Source organism: Gopherus flavomarginatus, chromosome 11 (assembly GCF_025201925.1).
Source record: "Gopherus flavomarginatus isolate rGopFla2 chromosome 11, rGopFla2.mat.asm, whole genome shotgun sequence".
NCBI classification, from domain to species: Eukaryota; Metazoa; Chordata; order Testudines; family Testudinidae; genus Gopherus; species Gopherus flavomarginatus.
In genome coordinates, this window is record NC_066627.1 from 18,422,774 (window position 1) to 18,441,155 (window position 18,382).

At 41.6% G+C, this 18,382-nt stretch overlaps 2 protein-coding genes across 2 annotated transcripts; one reads left to right on the forward strand and one right to left on the reverse strand.

Annotated features, from left to right (window-relative positions):
• Nucleotides 1-7,203: 7,203 nt before the first annotated feature.
• LOC127031231 (olfactory receptor 12-like) lies at nucleotides 7,204-8,136 on the forward strand. The gene has a single exon (XM_050917992.1). It carries the CDS (start codon nucleotides 7,204-7,206, stop codon nucleotides 8,134-8,136), a length of 933 nt encoding a protein of 310 aa, XP_050773949.1.
• Nucleotides 8,137-15,424: 7,288 nt separating this feature from the next.
• LOC127030921 (olfactory receptor 1020-like) lies at nucleotides 15,425-16,727 on the reverse strand. Its single transcript, XM_050917614.1, has one exon. It carries the CDS (start codon nucleotides 16,421-16,423, stop codon nucleotides 15,425-15,427), a length of 999 nt encoding a protein of 332 aa, XP_050773571.1. The 5' UTR covers nucleotides 16,424-16,727.
• Nucleotides 16,728-18,382: the final 1,655 nt, after the last annotated feature.

The following is an 18,382-nucleotide window of genomic DNA, read 5'->3' on the forward strand; positions in this document are numbered from 1 at the left end:
ATTATCTAGTCTGACCTCCTTCACATTGCAGGCCCCAGAACCTCACCCATTTACTCCTTTAGTAGGCCCATAACCTCTGGCTGAGTTACTGACATCCTCAAATATTAATTTAAAGACTTCAAGTTACAGAAAGTCCACCATTTACTAAAGTTCAGGCCAATATATGACCCCATACCCCATGCTGTAGAGTAAAGTGAACCCCCCACCATAGGGTCTTTGTCAATCTGACCTGGGGAAAATTCCTTTCCCACACCAAATCTGGTGATCAGTTAGACCCTGAGCACATGGGCCAGATCCACCAGCCAGACAACTGGGAAAGAATTCTCTTTAGTAGCTCAGAGCCCTCCCTATCTAGTGTCCCTTCACCAGCCATTGGGGATCTTTGCTAATACTAGTAATGGATGGGCCATGTGTCATTGTAAGTGACCTCATTTTACCATCCCCTCCATAAATTTGTCAAGGTCAGTCTAAAAACAAGTTAGTTTTTTGTCTCCATTGCTCCCCTTGGAAGACTGTTCCAGCTTCACTCCTTTAATGGTTAGACACTTTCATCTAATTTGAAGCCTACACTTATTAATGGCCAGTTTATATCCATATCTTCTTTTGCCAATATTAGTTCTTAACTTAAATAACTCAGAGCCCTCCCCATCTGGCGCCCCATGTCTGGCCATTGGGGAGATTTGCTAATAGATGCCTGGGTATAATATAAAAATCCTCAGTCTTGAATTTTATATAAAATACAGGTCAAGTGAATTGTCTCGTTAGACCGACCTCACACTTGGTAAGGCAATTCACATCTTTCAATGTAATTATACCTGCTCCTGTATTTTCCACTCAATGCATCTGATGAAGTGGGTTCTACTCCATGAAAGCTTATGCCCAAATAAATGTTTTAGTCTCTAAGGTAACACAAGGCCTCCTCGTTGTTTTTGCTGATACAGACTAACATGGCTACCCCTCTGAAACAGGTGGCAAGGTGGCTACAGATAAATCTTATTTACAAATGTGTTTCTGTGACTAGAAACTTGGATGGGTCACCCTAAAAGATGCTATGTTCAGGGCAAACTGCAAGGAATAGGGCAGACAATCCTCCAAACTTGTGGTTTATTCTATAATTAGATTCACCAAGACAGTAACAAAACACCTCCTGCAATAGTACTGTGGTTACCAAGAAGCCAGATACAGTCCCCTTTAAGCACCTCAACCCTTGATTCCCATATAGACAGTCAAGTCTAATATAGTGAGTGGTTATTGAAAATAGATTCACCATATGTTAGGTCCACCAGTCCCAAAGGACCGGACACTGATACCTAGATCAATATGAGATCTTACCTGAAAATCACCCTGGTGTCTACTCTTTTGGAACTAAAACTACAGGTTTTAATAATAAAAAGAAAAAAAAGAAAGAGAATTGCAGTGGTTAATAGATCAATACACATACAGATATATTTTAAAACCCCTTAGGTCATTTCATAGCAGAGATGATGAGGCTTCTGATTTGTAAAAGTCTCTCTGGAATCAATGTAAAAAGTTATAATCCAAAAGGTAGTAGTCCTGGTGTAGAGTTTGTTTGAATTCTTGCATGAGAATTCCAGGGTAAATCCAGAGTAAACCTCGAGACCTCAGTCATGTGGCTTAGACCTTCTCTGTCAAAGTTTAAACAGACCTGAAATAGAAAGGGTCAGGCCTGGGATTTTTTTCTTCATAGTCCTCTAGCAAGATGACAAGCCTCTGGACAGAAATCTTCACAGCAGGACTTTCCTCGGATGAAGAATAGGCAGTGTATACTGTAGCTTTGAAGCTAATCTTCTGTTTCCTGTGCATACCCAGGTAAACTAGCTTTATTCACATAAGGCAATGAGCCATTCAAATGACCAAGACATTTCATTATAGCATAGATAATTAAGCTGAAGACAATGTAAATAATACTATTAGTTCCTACAGTATGGTACATCTTTGATCTTTGTGTCAATAAAATACAATAATGATTGTCAGTTAGGGTGACCAGACAGCAAGTGTGAAAAATCGGGATGGGGCTCGGGGGTAATAGGTATCTATGTAAGAAAAAGCTCCAAAAATTGGGACTGTCCCTATAAAATCAGGAAATCTGGTCACTCTATTTTCAATGTAAGTAGGTTGTCTTGATTACATTTCAGTGCCTCTTGCTAAGTTGTTGTGGGTCACACACAAGTTGACTAGACTGTCAGGGTCAAAGCCATGTGTCATCATGAAAGATTGAGTAACAACATGAATAAGAGAAATGGCATTGTGATGAAGATGCATGTTTCTCCACATACCCTCCTACTTTAAAAACACACACATACACACAAAACTCTTGTTAACTTTTCAGTGAAATAATATTTAATCACAGTATTAAAATGAAATAAAATGAAAATTGAAATAAAATAATTAAAAGCTATATTATCGTAAATGTTTAAAATAATATATGCACAGTTTTACATCCTAAGGAAGTGCCAAGAGTGAGAAATTGTTAAGTTTACTTAATTTTCATAACTAAATAACTATCATCCCTATGACAGAATTTAAATAAAGATTTTTAGTAATTTTTGTCTAAATAATTTGCATTGTAAGAAAACTCATGTAAAAATAGATTACAGACAAGTAAATTATGAAGAAATTAGTTCATGAGGAATAACAATATTGTACAGAATTCTCATGTGAAGAACGAATTTTACAATTAAAAAAAAGTAAAAAGACGTATCATAGCTTTCTAACTGCTTTAATCCTTTTTAAAAAATAGTGTTAGTTTGCTTTTAAAAATGTTATTTAAGCAATTCGTTCTTTGTTTGTACAGCACCTAGCCCATGATTGGGCCTACTTGCTATTATTTATAATAATAATAATAATAGTAATAATAATAATAATTTAACATAAAATCATTGAAATGTATTGTAAGTTGATCTCCTGCACAGACATTAGAACAGTTCATAAACAAAAACCTAGCCAAATCTAAAACATGCCCCAGATTAATTAGATATTTCATTTCTCTTTTAAATACAATGGTATAAGGGGGAAAATAACTCACATTGGGCTTTATTAGGAGGAAAAAATCTTTGGAATTATCAAAATGGCTATACTAGTAATAGAGTGAACTGACATCATAATTAAAAAGTTTTCAGATGTAATCAGTCTCATTAAAAACTCAGAATCGGAAAAGGTAGAACTTCCTCTTTCTCTCTCTCTTTTTTTTTGGGAGGGTTATCAGCAGAGACACAGCCGTCTCCGATGAAGGATGCAAAGATAAGGAAGCATCTGAGCTTTGTAAACAGAGTGAAGGCAGCATGTTCCAAGTGAGATCATGAGACCGGCTTGTCCTTTGGTGGTAGGTGGGCATCAAACTTCTGGAAGTAACTGAATCATTTGAATCAGTTTGAGGGAAGTATTATTCTTCATGCCTCTGCTTCATTGCATTCATATGGCCCTCGGCATCCATGGTTAGACAGATACCTTATGGAAATTAGCAAACTCATTCTTTGCTTTCCTGCCATAGGATTTCTCCATGTTCCATAGCTCAGGATTTTGTTATTTTGCTTTTTTTTATTTAGCACATTTCTGAAGAGCCCCTTTTCTCGAATGGAATAAACTCAATGGATTATCTGTAAATCACTGTGGAGGTGGATATACCTGAAAAGTAAGTAATTCATGACTGTGTCACATTCGCAGAAGCTACACTGTTTTATTTTTAGTGACAAAATATTAGTCCGTCTTGGGTGGGAAGACAAATATGTTTATAATGGACAGGGGAAGGAGAGAGAAATCGACTCTGTAGTGGAGTCAGATGATTAGATGTAAGGACATATGAGATCTGATTCTGTTGTCTTTTAAGCCAATTTTACAGCAAAGCTATATGTTGACCATTATGGAGATACAGTCAAATAACATGAGAGCGAGTGTGAGCAGAATCAGTCTTGCTGACTCTAACGGAGGTACTCTTGGTTTACATGAGGGTCAGGGAGAGGAGAAAACCATTGAGTTCAATACATATTTTCATATTCTATTCTCTTCTATTCTATTTTAAATAGTTTATTATACTGCACTCCTCATCCTGTATCCAAGCAACTTGTAGTAGTTCATTAAGGAAAGTGACTTAACATCTGTTCCTGATGTACACTACTCTCAGCAGAAGTAAAATTTGGACTCCTTTTCTCCTCTTTCAAGTGAGTATCAACCAAGTGATCTTTGGACCTCAACCAGGCAAAGCCTTTTCTAGCTAGAAGACTAATTCGCTTGGATTGGTTTGGGTTGAACTCTTGTGAGGTTTTCTGCCACCGTGAATGGTGAAATTGTCATGAGAATGGCTATTGTAAAAATGTAGGAGCTTGGTTGCTATTGAATTTATTCCCACCTAACTTGCAAAAAAAAAAAAAACCTTAAGTTTTCACATCTATCTATCTATCTATCTATCTGGGCCGTCAAGTGATTAAAAAATTAATCCTGATTAATTGCACAATTAAAAGCATAAATCATGATTAATCGCACAAAAATCACACTGTTCAACAATTATAGAATACCATTTGTTTAAATATTTTTAGTGTCCACATTTTCACATATATTGATTTCAATTACAACACAGAATACAAAGTGTGCAGTTCTCACTTTATATTTTTTTATTACAAATATTTGTACTTTAAAAAAAGGAAAAGTATTTCTCATTTCACCTCATACAAGTACTGTAATACAATTTATCATGAAAGTTGAGCTTGCAAATATGGGCTTATGTACAAAAAATAACTTTATTCAAACATAAAACAATGTAAAACTTTAGAGCCTTTAAGTTCATTCAGCCCTACTTCTTGTTCAGTCAGTCATTCAGACAAACAATTTGTTCACATTTACAAGAGTTAACACTGCCCACTTCTTATTTACAATGTCACCTGAAAGTGAGAACAGGTGTTCACATGGGACTATTTGTAGCTAGTGTCTCAAGATATTTACGTGCCAGATGTGATAGAGATTCATATGTCCCTTCATGCTCCAACCACCATTCTAGAGGACATGCGTCCATGCTAATGAGGAGTTCTGCTTGATAATGGTCCAAAGCAGTGCAGACCGACGTATGCTCACGTTCATCATCTGAGTCAGATGCCTCCAACAGAAGGTTGATTTTCCTTTTTGGAGGTTCAGGTTCTATAGTTTCCACATTGGAGTGTTTTTCTTTTAAGACTTCTGAAAGCATGCTCCACACCTCATCCCTCTCAGATTTTAGAAGGCAATTTGGATTCTTAAAGCTTGGGTTGAGTGCTGTATTTATGGTTAGAAATCTCACACTGGTACCTTTTTTGCGTTTTGTCTAATCTGCAGTGAAAACATTTTTAAAATGAACAACATGCTGGGTCATCATCCAAGACTGCTATAATATGAAATATATGGCAAAATGTGGTGTGACAGACCCAGGCCAGTGTGGTACAGGAATCTGGTAGAGGGCAAATATACTAGTCACTGGCTGAGTAGTTTTCTGTTCCCTGAGTGACTAGAGCAGGGGCTGCACTGGAAAATCAGGAACCTGCTAGAACCAATTAAGGCAGACAGGCTGATTAGAACATCTGCAGCCAATCAAGGCAGGCTAATCAGGGCACCTGGGTTTAAAAAGGAGCTCACTCCAGTCAGGGAGGGGGGAGCTATAGGAGAGGAAGTGCATGTGAGGAGCTGGGAGCTAGAAGCACAAGGAGCTGAGAGTGAGAGGCTGCGCTGCTGGAGGACTACGGAGTACAAGTGTTATCAGACACCAGGAGGAAGGTCCTGTGGTGAGGATAAAGAAGGTGTTTGGAGGAGGCTATGGGGAAGTAGCCCAGGGAGTTGTAACTGTCATGCAGCTGTTACAGGAGGCACTATAGACAGCTGCAATCCACAGGGCCCTGGGCTGGAACCCGGAGTAGAGGGTGAGCCCGAGTTCCCCCCAAACCTCCCAACTTCTGATCAGACACAGGAGGAGTTGATCCAGACTGTGGGGAAGATCACTGAGGTGAGTAAATCTGCCAATAAGTGCAGGACCCACCAAGGTAGAGGAGGAACTTTGTCACAGTGGGTAAAAGAGAGCAGGAGACATACTATTGTCCCCCTAGGAGTTCAGTCACAAATTTAATTAGCACATTTTTTTTTTGTCATCAGTATGGAAGCATGTCCTCTGGAATGGTGGCTGAAGCATGAAGAGGCATATGAATGTTTAGCATATCTGGCATGTAAATATCTTGCAATGCTGGCTACAAAAGTGCCATATGAATGTCTGCTCCCACTTTCAGGTGACATTGTAAATAAGAAGCCAGCAGCATTATCTCCTGTAAATGTAAGCAAACTTGTTTGTCTTAGTGATTGGCTGAACAAGAAGTTGGACTGAGTGTACGTGTAGGCTCTAAAATTTTGCATTGTTTTTGTTTTGGAATGCAGTTACTTAACTAAAAAAACCACTACATTTGTAAGTTGCACTTTCATGATAAAATGATTACATTATGGTATTGTATGAGGTGAATTGAAAAATACTGTTTCTTTTGTTTATCGTATTTACAGTGGAAATATTTGTAATAAAAATAACAATATAAAGTCAGCACTGTACACATTGTATTATGTGTTTTAATTGAAATCAATATATTTGAAATTGTAGAAAAACATCAACAATATTTAATAAATTTCAATTGATATTCTACTGTTTATCAGTGTGATTAAAACTGCAATTAATCGTGATTAATTTTTTAAATCATGATTTTTTTTAGTTAATAGCGTGAGTTAACTGTGATTAATCAACAGCCCTACTATCTATCTAGCTATCTATCTTTTTCCTCTGTTTTTCTTTTCTAATCTTTTTATTTCCTCTCCCTTCTCTCTTTTTTCTAGCTATTTTAATGTAATATATTTATTTAGATCTACATTTTTATGACAGTTTTCCTGGCTTGTTGAAGTTCTTTCAATAATTCTCTTTCTTCTTTCAACTTTCAGGACCAGTCTATTTCTACAATGATGCAGTATATGTTTGGATATTTGTTCATGATAAGGAAGTGTGACACCTGTTGCAAGAAAGCGTGATTCTTATGTATTATCTTCTCTGTCCCATGCCGAGAATTGCAATGGATTGTTCCACTGCATGTGTCTGCTGACAGCTAGTGTATACCAATATGATGATTGGAGCTAATTGTGGAAACAACATTCTCCACAAGTTGTTTCTTCTTTCCTCCATATACAAAAAGAACCATGGAAAACCACACCATGGTGGCTGAGTTCACCCTGATGGGGTTCGGAGGTCATCCCGAACTGCAAGTCTTCCTCTCTTTCCTTTTCTTGGTTCTATACACTGTCACACTGGTGGGGAATGTTGGCATGATCGCCATCATCAGAGCTGACTCCAGGCTCCACACCCCCATGTACTTCTTCCTGAAGAATCTGTCCTTCCTGGACCTCTGCTACTCCTCCGTCATTGCCCCCAAAGCCCTGCTGTGCTTCTTAACCGGGCACAGAACCATCTCCTACAATGGCTGTGCTGCCCAAATGTTCTTCTTCTCTTTCTTTGGGACCACCGAGACATTCATCCTGGCCGTGATGGCCTACGATCGCTTTGTCGCCATCTGCAACCCACTGCGCTATCCAATCACAATGTCCAAGAGGACTTGTGTTCGCCTGGTGGCAGGCTCCTATTTCGCAGGTTGCCTGAACTGCAGCATCCAGACAGGCTTTACATTCACCTTGTCCTTCTGCGGGCCGGGGAAAATCGATCACTTCTTCTGTGATGTCCCTGCAGTGATGAAAGCCTCCTGCTCTGACACCTTTGCCAGTGAAATGGCGATGCTGGCTGTGTGCGGGTTCATCATAGTGAGCACTGGCCTGGTAATCCTTATCTCCTATGGCTTCATCATCACCACTGTCATGAGGATACCCTCCGCTGAGGGAAGACACAGAGCCTTTTCCACTTGTGCCACCCACCTGGTAACTGTAAGCTTGTTCTATGGAACAATCTTCTTCATGTATGCCCAGCCCGGGGCCATATCCTCTCCAGGTCAAAGCAAAGTGGTCTCTGTGTTCTACACCATTGTCATCCCCATGCTGAACCCTTTGATCTACAGCCTGAGGAACAAGGAGGTGAAAGGGGCCCTGAGAAAACAACTAACAAAGAAAGGCTTTTTCCACTGAGCTCCCTGTAGTATCAAGGCTATTGAAGAGTGAACAGGTATTTAGGATGGATGACAATGGGTGCCAAAGACAACAGAATTACAACAAGACTCTTCCACAGAACAATGGTCTCACCTGATAAACATTATGGGGAAAGACAGGGACTTTCAATGGCCTAAGGAAATTAGGCACTCAGCTGAACATCTAACTCCCTTTGACTCCTTTGAAAATCCCAGAAAAAATGTAAGGGGGATGAATCAGAGGCTCATTCCTACGTCTCTTGGAAGAGGAGCTCTCTCAAACGTGGGAATGGATAGTTTTGTGGTGAAGATGCTGGACTATAACTTTGGAAATCTGGAATATATTTCTAGCTCCTTGTGTGACTCTGGGCAGCCTGCTTAGGCTGAACTGCTGATGGATTTGGATGCCCAATTTTCATTGACTTTATTAGAATTTTAGTGTCCAAAGTGCTTAGGCAGCTTTGAAAATCTCAACTTTAATTCCACGGTTTCTCAAGTCCCCATCTGTAAAATGTGGATATTGACAATTCCCTTCTCCAGCTCTGTCTGGTTACATGGTGAGTCTTTTGGGAGCACAATCTTTCTCTGGTAGCATGTCCATGCAGTGGCTGGTAAAATGGGAACCTGAATGTAAGTAGAATCTATAGTCATTGCTAATACAATAACTTTGAACCCTGGAGATGCACTGGTAGGGGCAGCTGACAGCCAACCCTACATGATGAAAGCCAGTCTCCCGATTCTACTTTGCATGGTTGTTTATCTTTTCCTCTGAACATTGTCAGACTGCATGTACTCCTTTCCATGGATGCTAATGTAAAAGTCTCAGAGAAATAAACTATGGGACTTAGGGTCCCAAGTCACTTAGGGACATATTTTCAAAGATATTTAGGCACCTAAGGAGATTTTGGAAAGCACCGCAGCAAAACTGAATCAAAGCAAGTTGGATAGAATAGATTATGATGCGCAAGTGAGAAAATCCACAAAATGTCTCTCCTTAAGAGGCCCAGTTCAACTTCAAAAGCCCAGATCCCCAGCTAGTGTCAATTGCCAAAGATCCATTGAACTCAACTCACTGAAATCCCAGTTGATGTGAAGCAGACATGGCTCCACTGAAGTCAATGGGGCCAGATACCAAGCTGGTGTAAATCATTTCAACCCTGTTGCAGTCAGTGGTGTCAGCTATCACACTGGTGTAGATCATCACACCTCTATTGAGTCATTGACTTCAGTAGACATTTGCTGGTTTATACAATTCTGGTTCTTTCTGTGCCACTCTTCAAGTTACACAACCACAGCGTATCTCCTGTCGAACATACAGAAGCAGAAAAATCATTTTGCACACTGGAGTCTCTTCATCTGGTAAAGCACTTATTATAGAATCATAGAATGTAGGACTGGAAGGGACATCAGTAGGTCATACACTTCAGTTCCCTGCACTCAAGGCAGAACTATTTAATAGCTAGACTATTCCTTACAGATGTTCATCTAGCCTGTTCTTTAAAATCTCCAGTGATGGAGTTTCCACCACCTCTCTAGCCAATTTGTTCCAGTGCTTAAATACCCTAACAGGAATTTTGTTTTTCCTAATGTCCAACCTAAACCTCCCTTGTTGCATTTTAAGCCAGTTGCTTCTTGTCCTATCATCAGAGGTTAATGAAAATATTGTTTTTCTATCTCTTCCTTGTAACAACCTTCTACATACTTGAAAAGAGTTATCATGCCCTCCTTTAATTTTTTTTCTGTTGCTCTCCTCTGGATTTTCTCTAATTTGTCCACCTCCTTCCTGAAATGTGGCACTTAATGCTCCATCTGAGGCCTTATCTATCTATCTATCTATCTATCTATCTATCTATCTATCTATCTATCTATCTATCTATCTAATGGACATAGACTGAATGCACAATAGTGAAAGTGAAGGCCAGGCCAGGTGGGTTAGACCCCTATTCCCCTGGTTCATGAATCACTCTGGGGCTTCAGTGTCTGGATGTCCAGAGGGAAGCGGTAGTGCATATGCCCAGAGGCAGAAACATAGGCATCCAAGGAGCTTTTACTGCAAAAGTTTAGGTGACAAGTTAGTTCAGGCAGCTACCAGATTCAGTAGCAGCCAAGAAGGGATTTTGGTGAATACCACTGGATGGGATTTAGGCCCCAAAACTGGCAGTTGGATGCCATAGGCACCTAACACCCAATGATTACAAAGAGTGTTAGGTACCAAGATTCTGTTGAGAATCCCACTAGGTGTCTAAATAAATCTGGCTCAGTAAGACTACTCAAATGAGTAAGGACAGATTTTAAAGATATTCAACTCCCATTGGAATGTAAAATACCTTTAAAATCTGTCCCTGTACAAGAGGAGGAGTTCCACTCTAGGGCTTTAAAAATTTTGTTGGAGTGGTGAGAAAGAAAGAAAGAAAGAAAGAAAGAAAGAAAGTGTTTCGGTTTTGCCACACAGCAATGAAGAGAGGCTGTCATTCACATTCTGAAAACAGAATTCATAGCCATCTATAATATGATATTTATTTTTTAAAATGGTACATTCTGAGGCTTATTAATCATATTTATCCAAGAATGATATTCAATAATTAACATCTGGGATTTCCATGGTAAATGGATGATTACAGTGAGTCTGATACAGCCACCCATAGTCCACCTAAATCTCATCTGAGATCAAGGGGATTTTATCCTGTAAAAAGCCTGCAGAATTGGGCCATCTTCTGATCTGAGAAAAGAACAACCCACTTTGCATGAAATACTTAATTCTTTGGGCCAGAAAAGGAGAATGACTCTGCAGCCCGGTTGTTAGGGCAGTCCTTCAGCAGTTAGGACAATCAGGTCCAAGTCCCTGCTCCAGTAAACAAAGCAGATCTTCCCAAGGTCAGACAGAGACAGATCCCCGGAGTTAACACTCTCAGTTAGAGTGTGAGAAGTTGGAGAAGCTCCTGTGAGGTGCTGCAGAAGGATGTCTGACTCCAAATGTTTCCTTTTTGGGGTATTTGGTTTCTCAGTGCAGAAAACGGAAATGTTCCCTGAAAAGCCCCTTTCCATATCTCTGTGTGAAATGGAGCCTGTCCCATGTAGTGTGCCCTCTCTGGCTGTTGAGGATATTTGCTAATACCAGTCATGGATAGGTCATATGTCAAGTGAGGCCAAACTGTGACTAATGAGCTGCATGCGGCTATTTTACAGGTGAAGTGTGGCTCATGGAGCCATTCACCTCCCCACTCCCTTCTCTATCTGCCAGACTGGGGCGGGTGAGCTTGGGATCTCTGCCTTGCAACAGGGTCATGAGCTAGGGGCTTCTGCCCAGTGTGGAGAGGGGGTCTTGGGAGCATCAGCCAAGGCTCAGGGTTTCAGCCCCACTCCTGTTAAAACCTTGAGTCGTGGCAGATAGCCCCAAGACCCCCTCTTCACACTGGCAGGTGTCTCCCATGGGCTGAATCCCTGAGTCCCAGCAGGTGTGTTCCAGCTCTGGAACTTCTGAAGATGGTCATGTGAGGCTCAAAAGGGTCAGTAATTTTGGTTACCCCTGTCATATGTCATTGTAGGTAGTCTCATTTAACACCTCCTTCATAAATTTATCAAGATAAGTCATAAAGCAAGTTAGGTTTTTTGTCTCCACAGCTCCCCATGGAAAGCTGTTCCAGAACTTCACTCCTCTCATGGTTAGAAACCTTCATCTAACTTGAAGCCTAAACTTATTAATGGCCAGTTTATATCCAATTGTTCTTGTGCCAATTTTGACCCTTAAATAACTTCTCTCCCTCTCTGGTGTTTATCCCTCTGATGCATTTAGAGAGAGCAATAATAGGTCCCTTCAGCCTTTGTTTTGTAGACATTTGCATGATGATAATAATAATAATTATTATTATTAATAATAAATCATTACATATTAATCATTACTTTTCTATAGAAGCAATTTATTACTGACTATTCTGAGAATACTTTTAACAAATTATTCTGAAGAAAAAGAATTTAAAAACAATAAAATAAAAATTCTGTATAATTCAAGGCACCTTATAAATGTTTATTCCATCCAATCTGATAACCTGAATATATTCTGCTTCACATTTACATTAACTGATTTTCTTAACAAAATACATTCCCCCCCAAATAAATGTTGTTATGGCAGGAGTCAATAGGTGGCACTCTTACATTTTTTCTTAGTGTGAAAGCTCTTTTCAGTCTTTGAAGAAATGCTCTATTGTTAATTTAATATAATATTATTTTGAAGAGAGCTCTTAAAATAGAAAGAAAATTTGTTCTTTATTAAAAGGCAATTCTTGAGCAAAGATACTGCTTGGGAATCAGGTGTTGGTTTGAGGGCTCAGATTTCTAATAGCAAGGATTGCCTGTGTGATCTTTCTGAGCACCTCTGTTCCAGGCGATAGTGTAAATAAAAAAATGAAACTTTGAATCTGTGTAGCTGGTTTCTCCAAAGAGAAGCCATCCTGGAGAGCTCATCATCTGAGATAGAGAGGGAGAGACCGATGGACGATAGAAGCTGCAGTTGCTCATTTCCTCTGACATCTCAGGACCAAGGTGTCTGAGCTGAGTGGTCACAAAACAAGGGTGTCATAGTATAATTCCCAAATCTGGACCTTAGCGTCCAGACTATGGGAACTAGCATAAAGTCCTCTAAGCTTAATTACCAGCTTAGATTCTGTAGCGCTGCCACCAATCAGGAATTTCTAGGGCCTGATACCCTCTGGTCCCCCCAAAACCTTCCCAGGGGACCCCAAGACCCAGATTCCTTGAGTCTCACAACAAAGGGAAATAAACCATTCCCTCCCACCTCTTTACCTCCTCCCAGATCTTTCCTGTCTGGGTACACTAGGAGATACTGTGATTCAATTCCTTGAAACACAACACAGAGAGATCACTTTTCTCTCTCCCCTTCTCCTAGAGGCAATACAGATTCAAGCTGCATGAATCTAACACAAAGAGGAAATTTATCCTTCCCTTCTCCCCACCAATTCCCTGGCATATACAGGCTCACTTCCTTTGAGCCTTAACTAGGAGAGAAAAATCAAACAGGTCTTAAAAGCAAAACTTTTAATAAAAAAGAAAGAAAAAAGTAAAAGGTTTATCTCTGCACTTTAGATGGTAAAAAGTTACAGGGTCTTTCAACTTATAAACAATAGAAAGAAACTTTCTCCAGCAGAAACAAAATTTAAGCTACTTCCAGCAAGTACACATATGCAAATGGAAAAAAAACAAATTAAAAGACTAAGACCACCTTTTCTTACTTACAATTCTGAATAGATAAGAGACGGTAGCAGGGAGATTGGCAGAAACCTGGTTGCACCTCTAGCCCCGTCCAGGACCCAGAGAGAACAAAGCCAACCCCCAAACCCACAAACAAAGGCTTCCTTCCACACAAGATTTGAAAGTATCTTGTCTCCTGATTGGTCCTCTGGTCAGGTTTTTGCGTCCCTGTTTGTTAACCCTTTACAGGTAAAAGAGACATTAACCCTTAACTATCTGTTTATGACAAAGGGAGCCAAAACCAAGAGTCACTTTGGAAAATGTTGGTCATGCTGACTTTCTTACTGCATTCAGGTTACCCCATGGGTCAGTAATTTAATCTCTACCTTGAAGTAGATACAAATTGCAATGTTATTCCTCTCCTACTTCTGTTCACTATTTGTTAGCCTATCATAGAATCTCAGGGTTGGAAGGGACCTCATGAAGTCATCTAGTCCAAGCCACTGCTCCAAGCAGGACCAATCCCCAGACAGATTTTTGCCCCAAATCCCTAAATGACCCCCTGTCAAGGTTCCCTCCCCACTCTGAACTCTAGAGTACAGATGTGGGGACATGCATGTAAGCCCCCTAAGCTTTTTTACCAGCTTAGGTCATCATTAAACTGCCACCATCAAGTGTGTTCCAAATCTTAGGGAAGGGCCACTTGGAACTCTGCCTTTCCCCAATATTTCCCAAGTCTCTAACCCCACCTTTCCTGGACAGATTTGAGACTAATTCCTCCCCTCCTACCCTGCCCCCCAAGTCCTTACACCCCTTTTCCTGTGTAGGCTTGAGAGTATACCCTCACCAGTTAGTCCTGGTGAACAGAGATCCAAAACTCTTGGATCTTAAAACAATGAAAAAAATCAATCAGGTTCTTAAAAGAAGAATTTTAATTGAAGAAAAGGTAAAGATCATCTCTGTAAAATCAGAATGGAAAATAACTTTACAGGGTAATCAGATTTAAAGAGCCCAGAGGAACCCCCTCTAGCCTTAGGTTCAAAGTTACAGCAAACAGAGGTAAACCCTCTAGAAAAAGGAGCATTTACAAGTTGAGAAAACAAAGATAAAACTAACATCCTTGCCTGGCTGTTACTTACAAGTTTGAAATATGAAAGACTTGTTCAGGAAGATTTGGAGAGCATGGATTGATGTCCGGTCCCTCTTAGTCCCAAGAGCGAACAACCCCCAAAACAAAGAGCACACAAACACAAGCCTTCCCCCTATCAAGATTTGAGAGTATCTTGTCTCCTTATTGGTCCTTTGAGTCAGATGTCAGCCAGGTTACCTGAGCTTCTTAACCCTTTACAGGTAAAAGGATTTTGGTGTCTCTGGTCAGGAGGGATTTTATAGTATTGTACACAGGAGGGCTGTTACTCTTCCCTTCATAGTTATGACACTCCGTCAAGCATTGAATTCACAACCCTGGGTTTATCAGGCCAATGCTCAAACCACTGAGCTATCCCTTCCCCCCAAAGTCTTAAAGTGGATGGTGGTGGCAGCAGAACCGCTGGCTATCTATCTATCTAATCTATCTATCTATCTATCTGTCTATCATCTAAGAAAGCAGCAAAGAGTCCTGTGGCACCTTATAGACTAACAGACATATTGGAGTATGAGCTTTCGTGGATGAATACCCACTTCATAGGCCACATGCATCTGACAAAGTGGGTATTCACCCACGAAAGCTCATGCTACAATATGTCGTTATTCTATAAGGTGCCACAGGACTTTTTGCTGCTTTTACAGATCCAGACTAACAAGGCTACCCCTCTGATATCTATCTATCTATCTATCTATCTAATCATTGCAAATCTGTTCGTTTGTTTATCCAACGTGTTTTTATTTTGTTGCCCATCACTGTGGTATCTTGGCCAGGGATTTTAAAAGGATACTAAGAGAGAAAGGCATTCCACTATCATTGCATATGGATGGATCTGAGCACCTAACTCCCTTGGGTCCATTGAAAATTGCTGCCCACCTTTGATAGATCATCATTAGCAAAGCCCCTTGTGAATGTCATCTGGTCTTTGGCTCTTCTCACTCTATGTGTTATAGAAAGCTCTGCTTAGGCCAGATTCTTTGGGAGAGGGAAAGGTGGGAAGACGCCAGCCACTGACTGTGACAGGAAGCCTTCTCCTCAATGCCTCTTTAACATCCTTATTTCTCAGGCTGTAGATCATGGGGTTCACCATGGGAATCACTATGGTGTACAGCACAGAGACAGCTTTGTCCTGCTGAGCAGAATAACTTGGCTTGGGCCGCAAGTACATGAAGATCAGAGTCCCGAAGAAGATGAAGACGGCTGTGAGGTGAGAGCTGCAGGTGGAGAAGGCCTTACGCCTGCCCTGAGGAGAGGGGATCCTGAGGATGGCCATGAAGATGTACAGATAGGAGATCAGCGTGGTCAGGAAGCTGCTGACACCGATGACGCAGGCCGAGGCCAGGATGATGGTCTCGTTGCTCCGGGTCTCGGTGCAAGAGAGCTTCAGCAGGGGTGTGATGTCACAGAAGAAATAGTCGACCTGGTTGGCCCCGCAGAAGGGCAAGCTGAATGTGTAGCCAGTTTGGATTAAGGAGTTCAGGAAGCCGCTGGCATAGGAGCAGACCAGGAGCCAAGTGCAAATCCTATCGGACATGGCGACCGTGTAGAGCAGCGTCTTGCAGATGGCCACAAAGCGGTCATAGGCCATGACGGCCAGCAGACAGCACTCGGTGGTCAGCATGCCGCCGAAGACACAGAACTGCATGGCGCACCCCAGGAAGGAGATGGACCCATCTCCCATCACAAAGCTGTTCAGAGCCTTGGGGACGATGGCAGAGGAGTAGCAGAGGTCCACAAAGGACAGGTGCCTGAGGAAGAGGTACATCGGGGTGTGCAGGCAAGCATCGAGGTGGATGACCAGCAGGAGGCTGGCGTTCCCCAGCAGGATGGTGACATAGCTGACTGAGAAAAGCGCGAAGAGCAGAGCTCGCAGGTCTGGGCTTGATGTGAAGCCCAGAAGGACAAACTCTGTCACCGTGGTGCTGTTTCCACTGCCCATGCTTGGGATCTGATAGGGGGAAAGGAGAAAGGGAATTATCACAGAGGGACTGGGAACCTCCACTGCTGGTCCTAGTATCTCCACATCTTAATGCTGGGGGACAGACTCTGATCTCTGTTGGGCCAGAAGAATTCCACTGAGTCATTCTGGAATGACACGGGGTTAAATGAAAACAGAATTGGGCCCAAAAGGCCAGAGTCCTATCTTGGAATTAAGCCAGATGATAGTGTGCCCATGTGAACAAAGTGCTCTACTGGGTTTTATCCCCAGCTCTGGTACTGGCCTGTTGGGCTATCTACAGAAAGTCCCATCCCCCTTCTGTACCTCAGTTTACCCACCTATAAAATGGAGGTAATGATACTAAACGTCAACCTAAAGTGCCGTGAGATCTGAGGGTGAGAAGAACTCGAGTTATTGTTAATTGACTCTGACTCTGGATTTATACTAGGGTTTCTGAGAGAAGAATTTCCCCCAAAGGTTTGCGTTATCTCTTTTCTCAAAGCCAATTGAGTTATTCTGGATTTACACTGAAGTGCCTGACAGAAAAATTGGGTGCAAATAGCACAGCCACTTTTTCTTCTGATGAATGCATCTGACAAAGTGAGTATTAACCCACTAAAGCTTATGCTCCAATACACCTGTTAGTCTATAAGGTGCCACAGGACTCTTTGTTGCTTTTTTACAGATCCAGACTAACACAAGTCTAAAAATAGCATTTCTTATACATTTTTATGGCTGACCTGGAACAACACTTCCTTGGCTCTCGTCCACTCACTCCCCTTCTCTACCTATGCTACATTGATGACATCTTCATCATCTGGACCCATGGGAAGGAGACTCTGGAAAAATTCCACCACGATTTCAATAGCTTCCACCACATCATCAACCTCAGCCTGGACCAATCTACACGGGAGGTCCACTTCCTAGACACCCAGTGCAAATAAGTGATGGTCACATTAACACCACCTATACCAAAAACCTACCGACTGCTATGCCTACCTTCATGCCTCCAGCTTCCATCCTGGGCACATCACATGATCCATTGTCTACAGCCAAGCACTGAGGTACAATCACATCTGCTCTAACCCCTCAGACAGAGACCAACACCTACCAAATCTCCACCAAGCATTCTCAAAACTACAATACCCGCACGAGGAAATAAGGAAACAGATCAACAGAGCCAGACATGTACCCAGAAGCCTCCTACCGCAAGACAAACCCAAGAAAGAAACCAACAGGTCTCCATTGGCAATCACATACAGTCCCCAGCTAAAACCCCTCCAACGCATCATCAGGAATCTACAACCCATCCTGGACAACGATCCCACACTTTCACAGGCCTTGGGTGGCAGGCCAGTCCTCGTCCACAGGCAACCTGCCAACCTGAAACATATTCTCACCAGTAACTGCACACCGCACCATAGTAACTCTAGCTCAGGAACCAATCCATGCAACAAACCTCAATGCCAACTCTGCCCACATATCTACACCAGCGACACCATCACAGGACCTAACCAGATCAGCCACACCATCACCGGTTCATTCACCTGCATGTCCACCAATGCAATATATGACATCATATGCCAGCAATGCCCCTCTGCTATGTACATTGGCCAAACTGGACAGTCGCTATGGAAAAGGATAAACGGACACAAATCAGATATTAGGAATGGCAATATACAAAATCCTGTAGGAGAACATTTCAACCTCCCTGGCCGCACTATAGCAGACCTTAAGGTGGCCATCCTGCAGCAAAAAAACTTCAGGACCAGACTTCAAAGAGAAACTGCTGAGCTTCAGTTCATCTGCAAATTTGACACCATCAGCTCAGGATTAAACAAAGACTGTGAATGGCTTGCCAACTACAAAACCAGTTTCTCCTCCCTTGGTTTTCACACCTCAACTGCTAGAACAGGGCCTCATCCTCCCTGACTGAACTAATTTCATTATCTCTAGCTT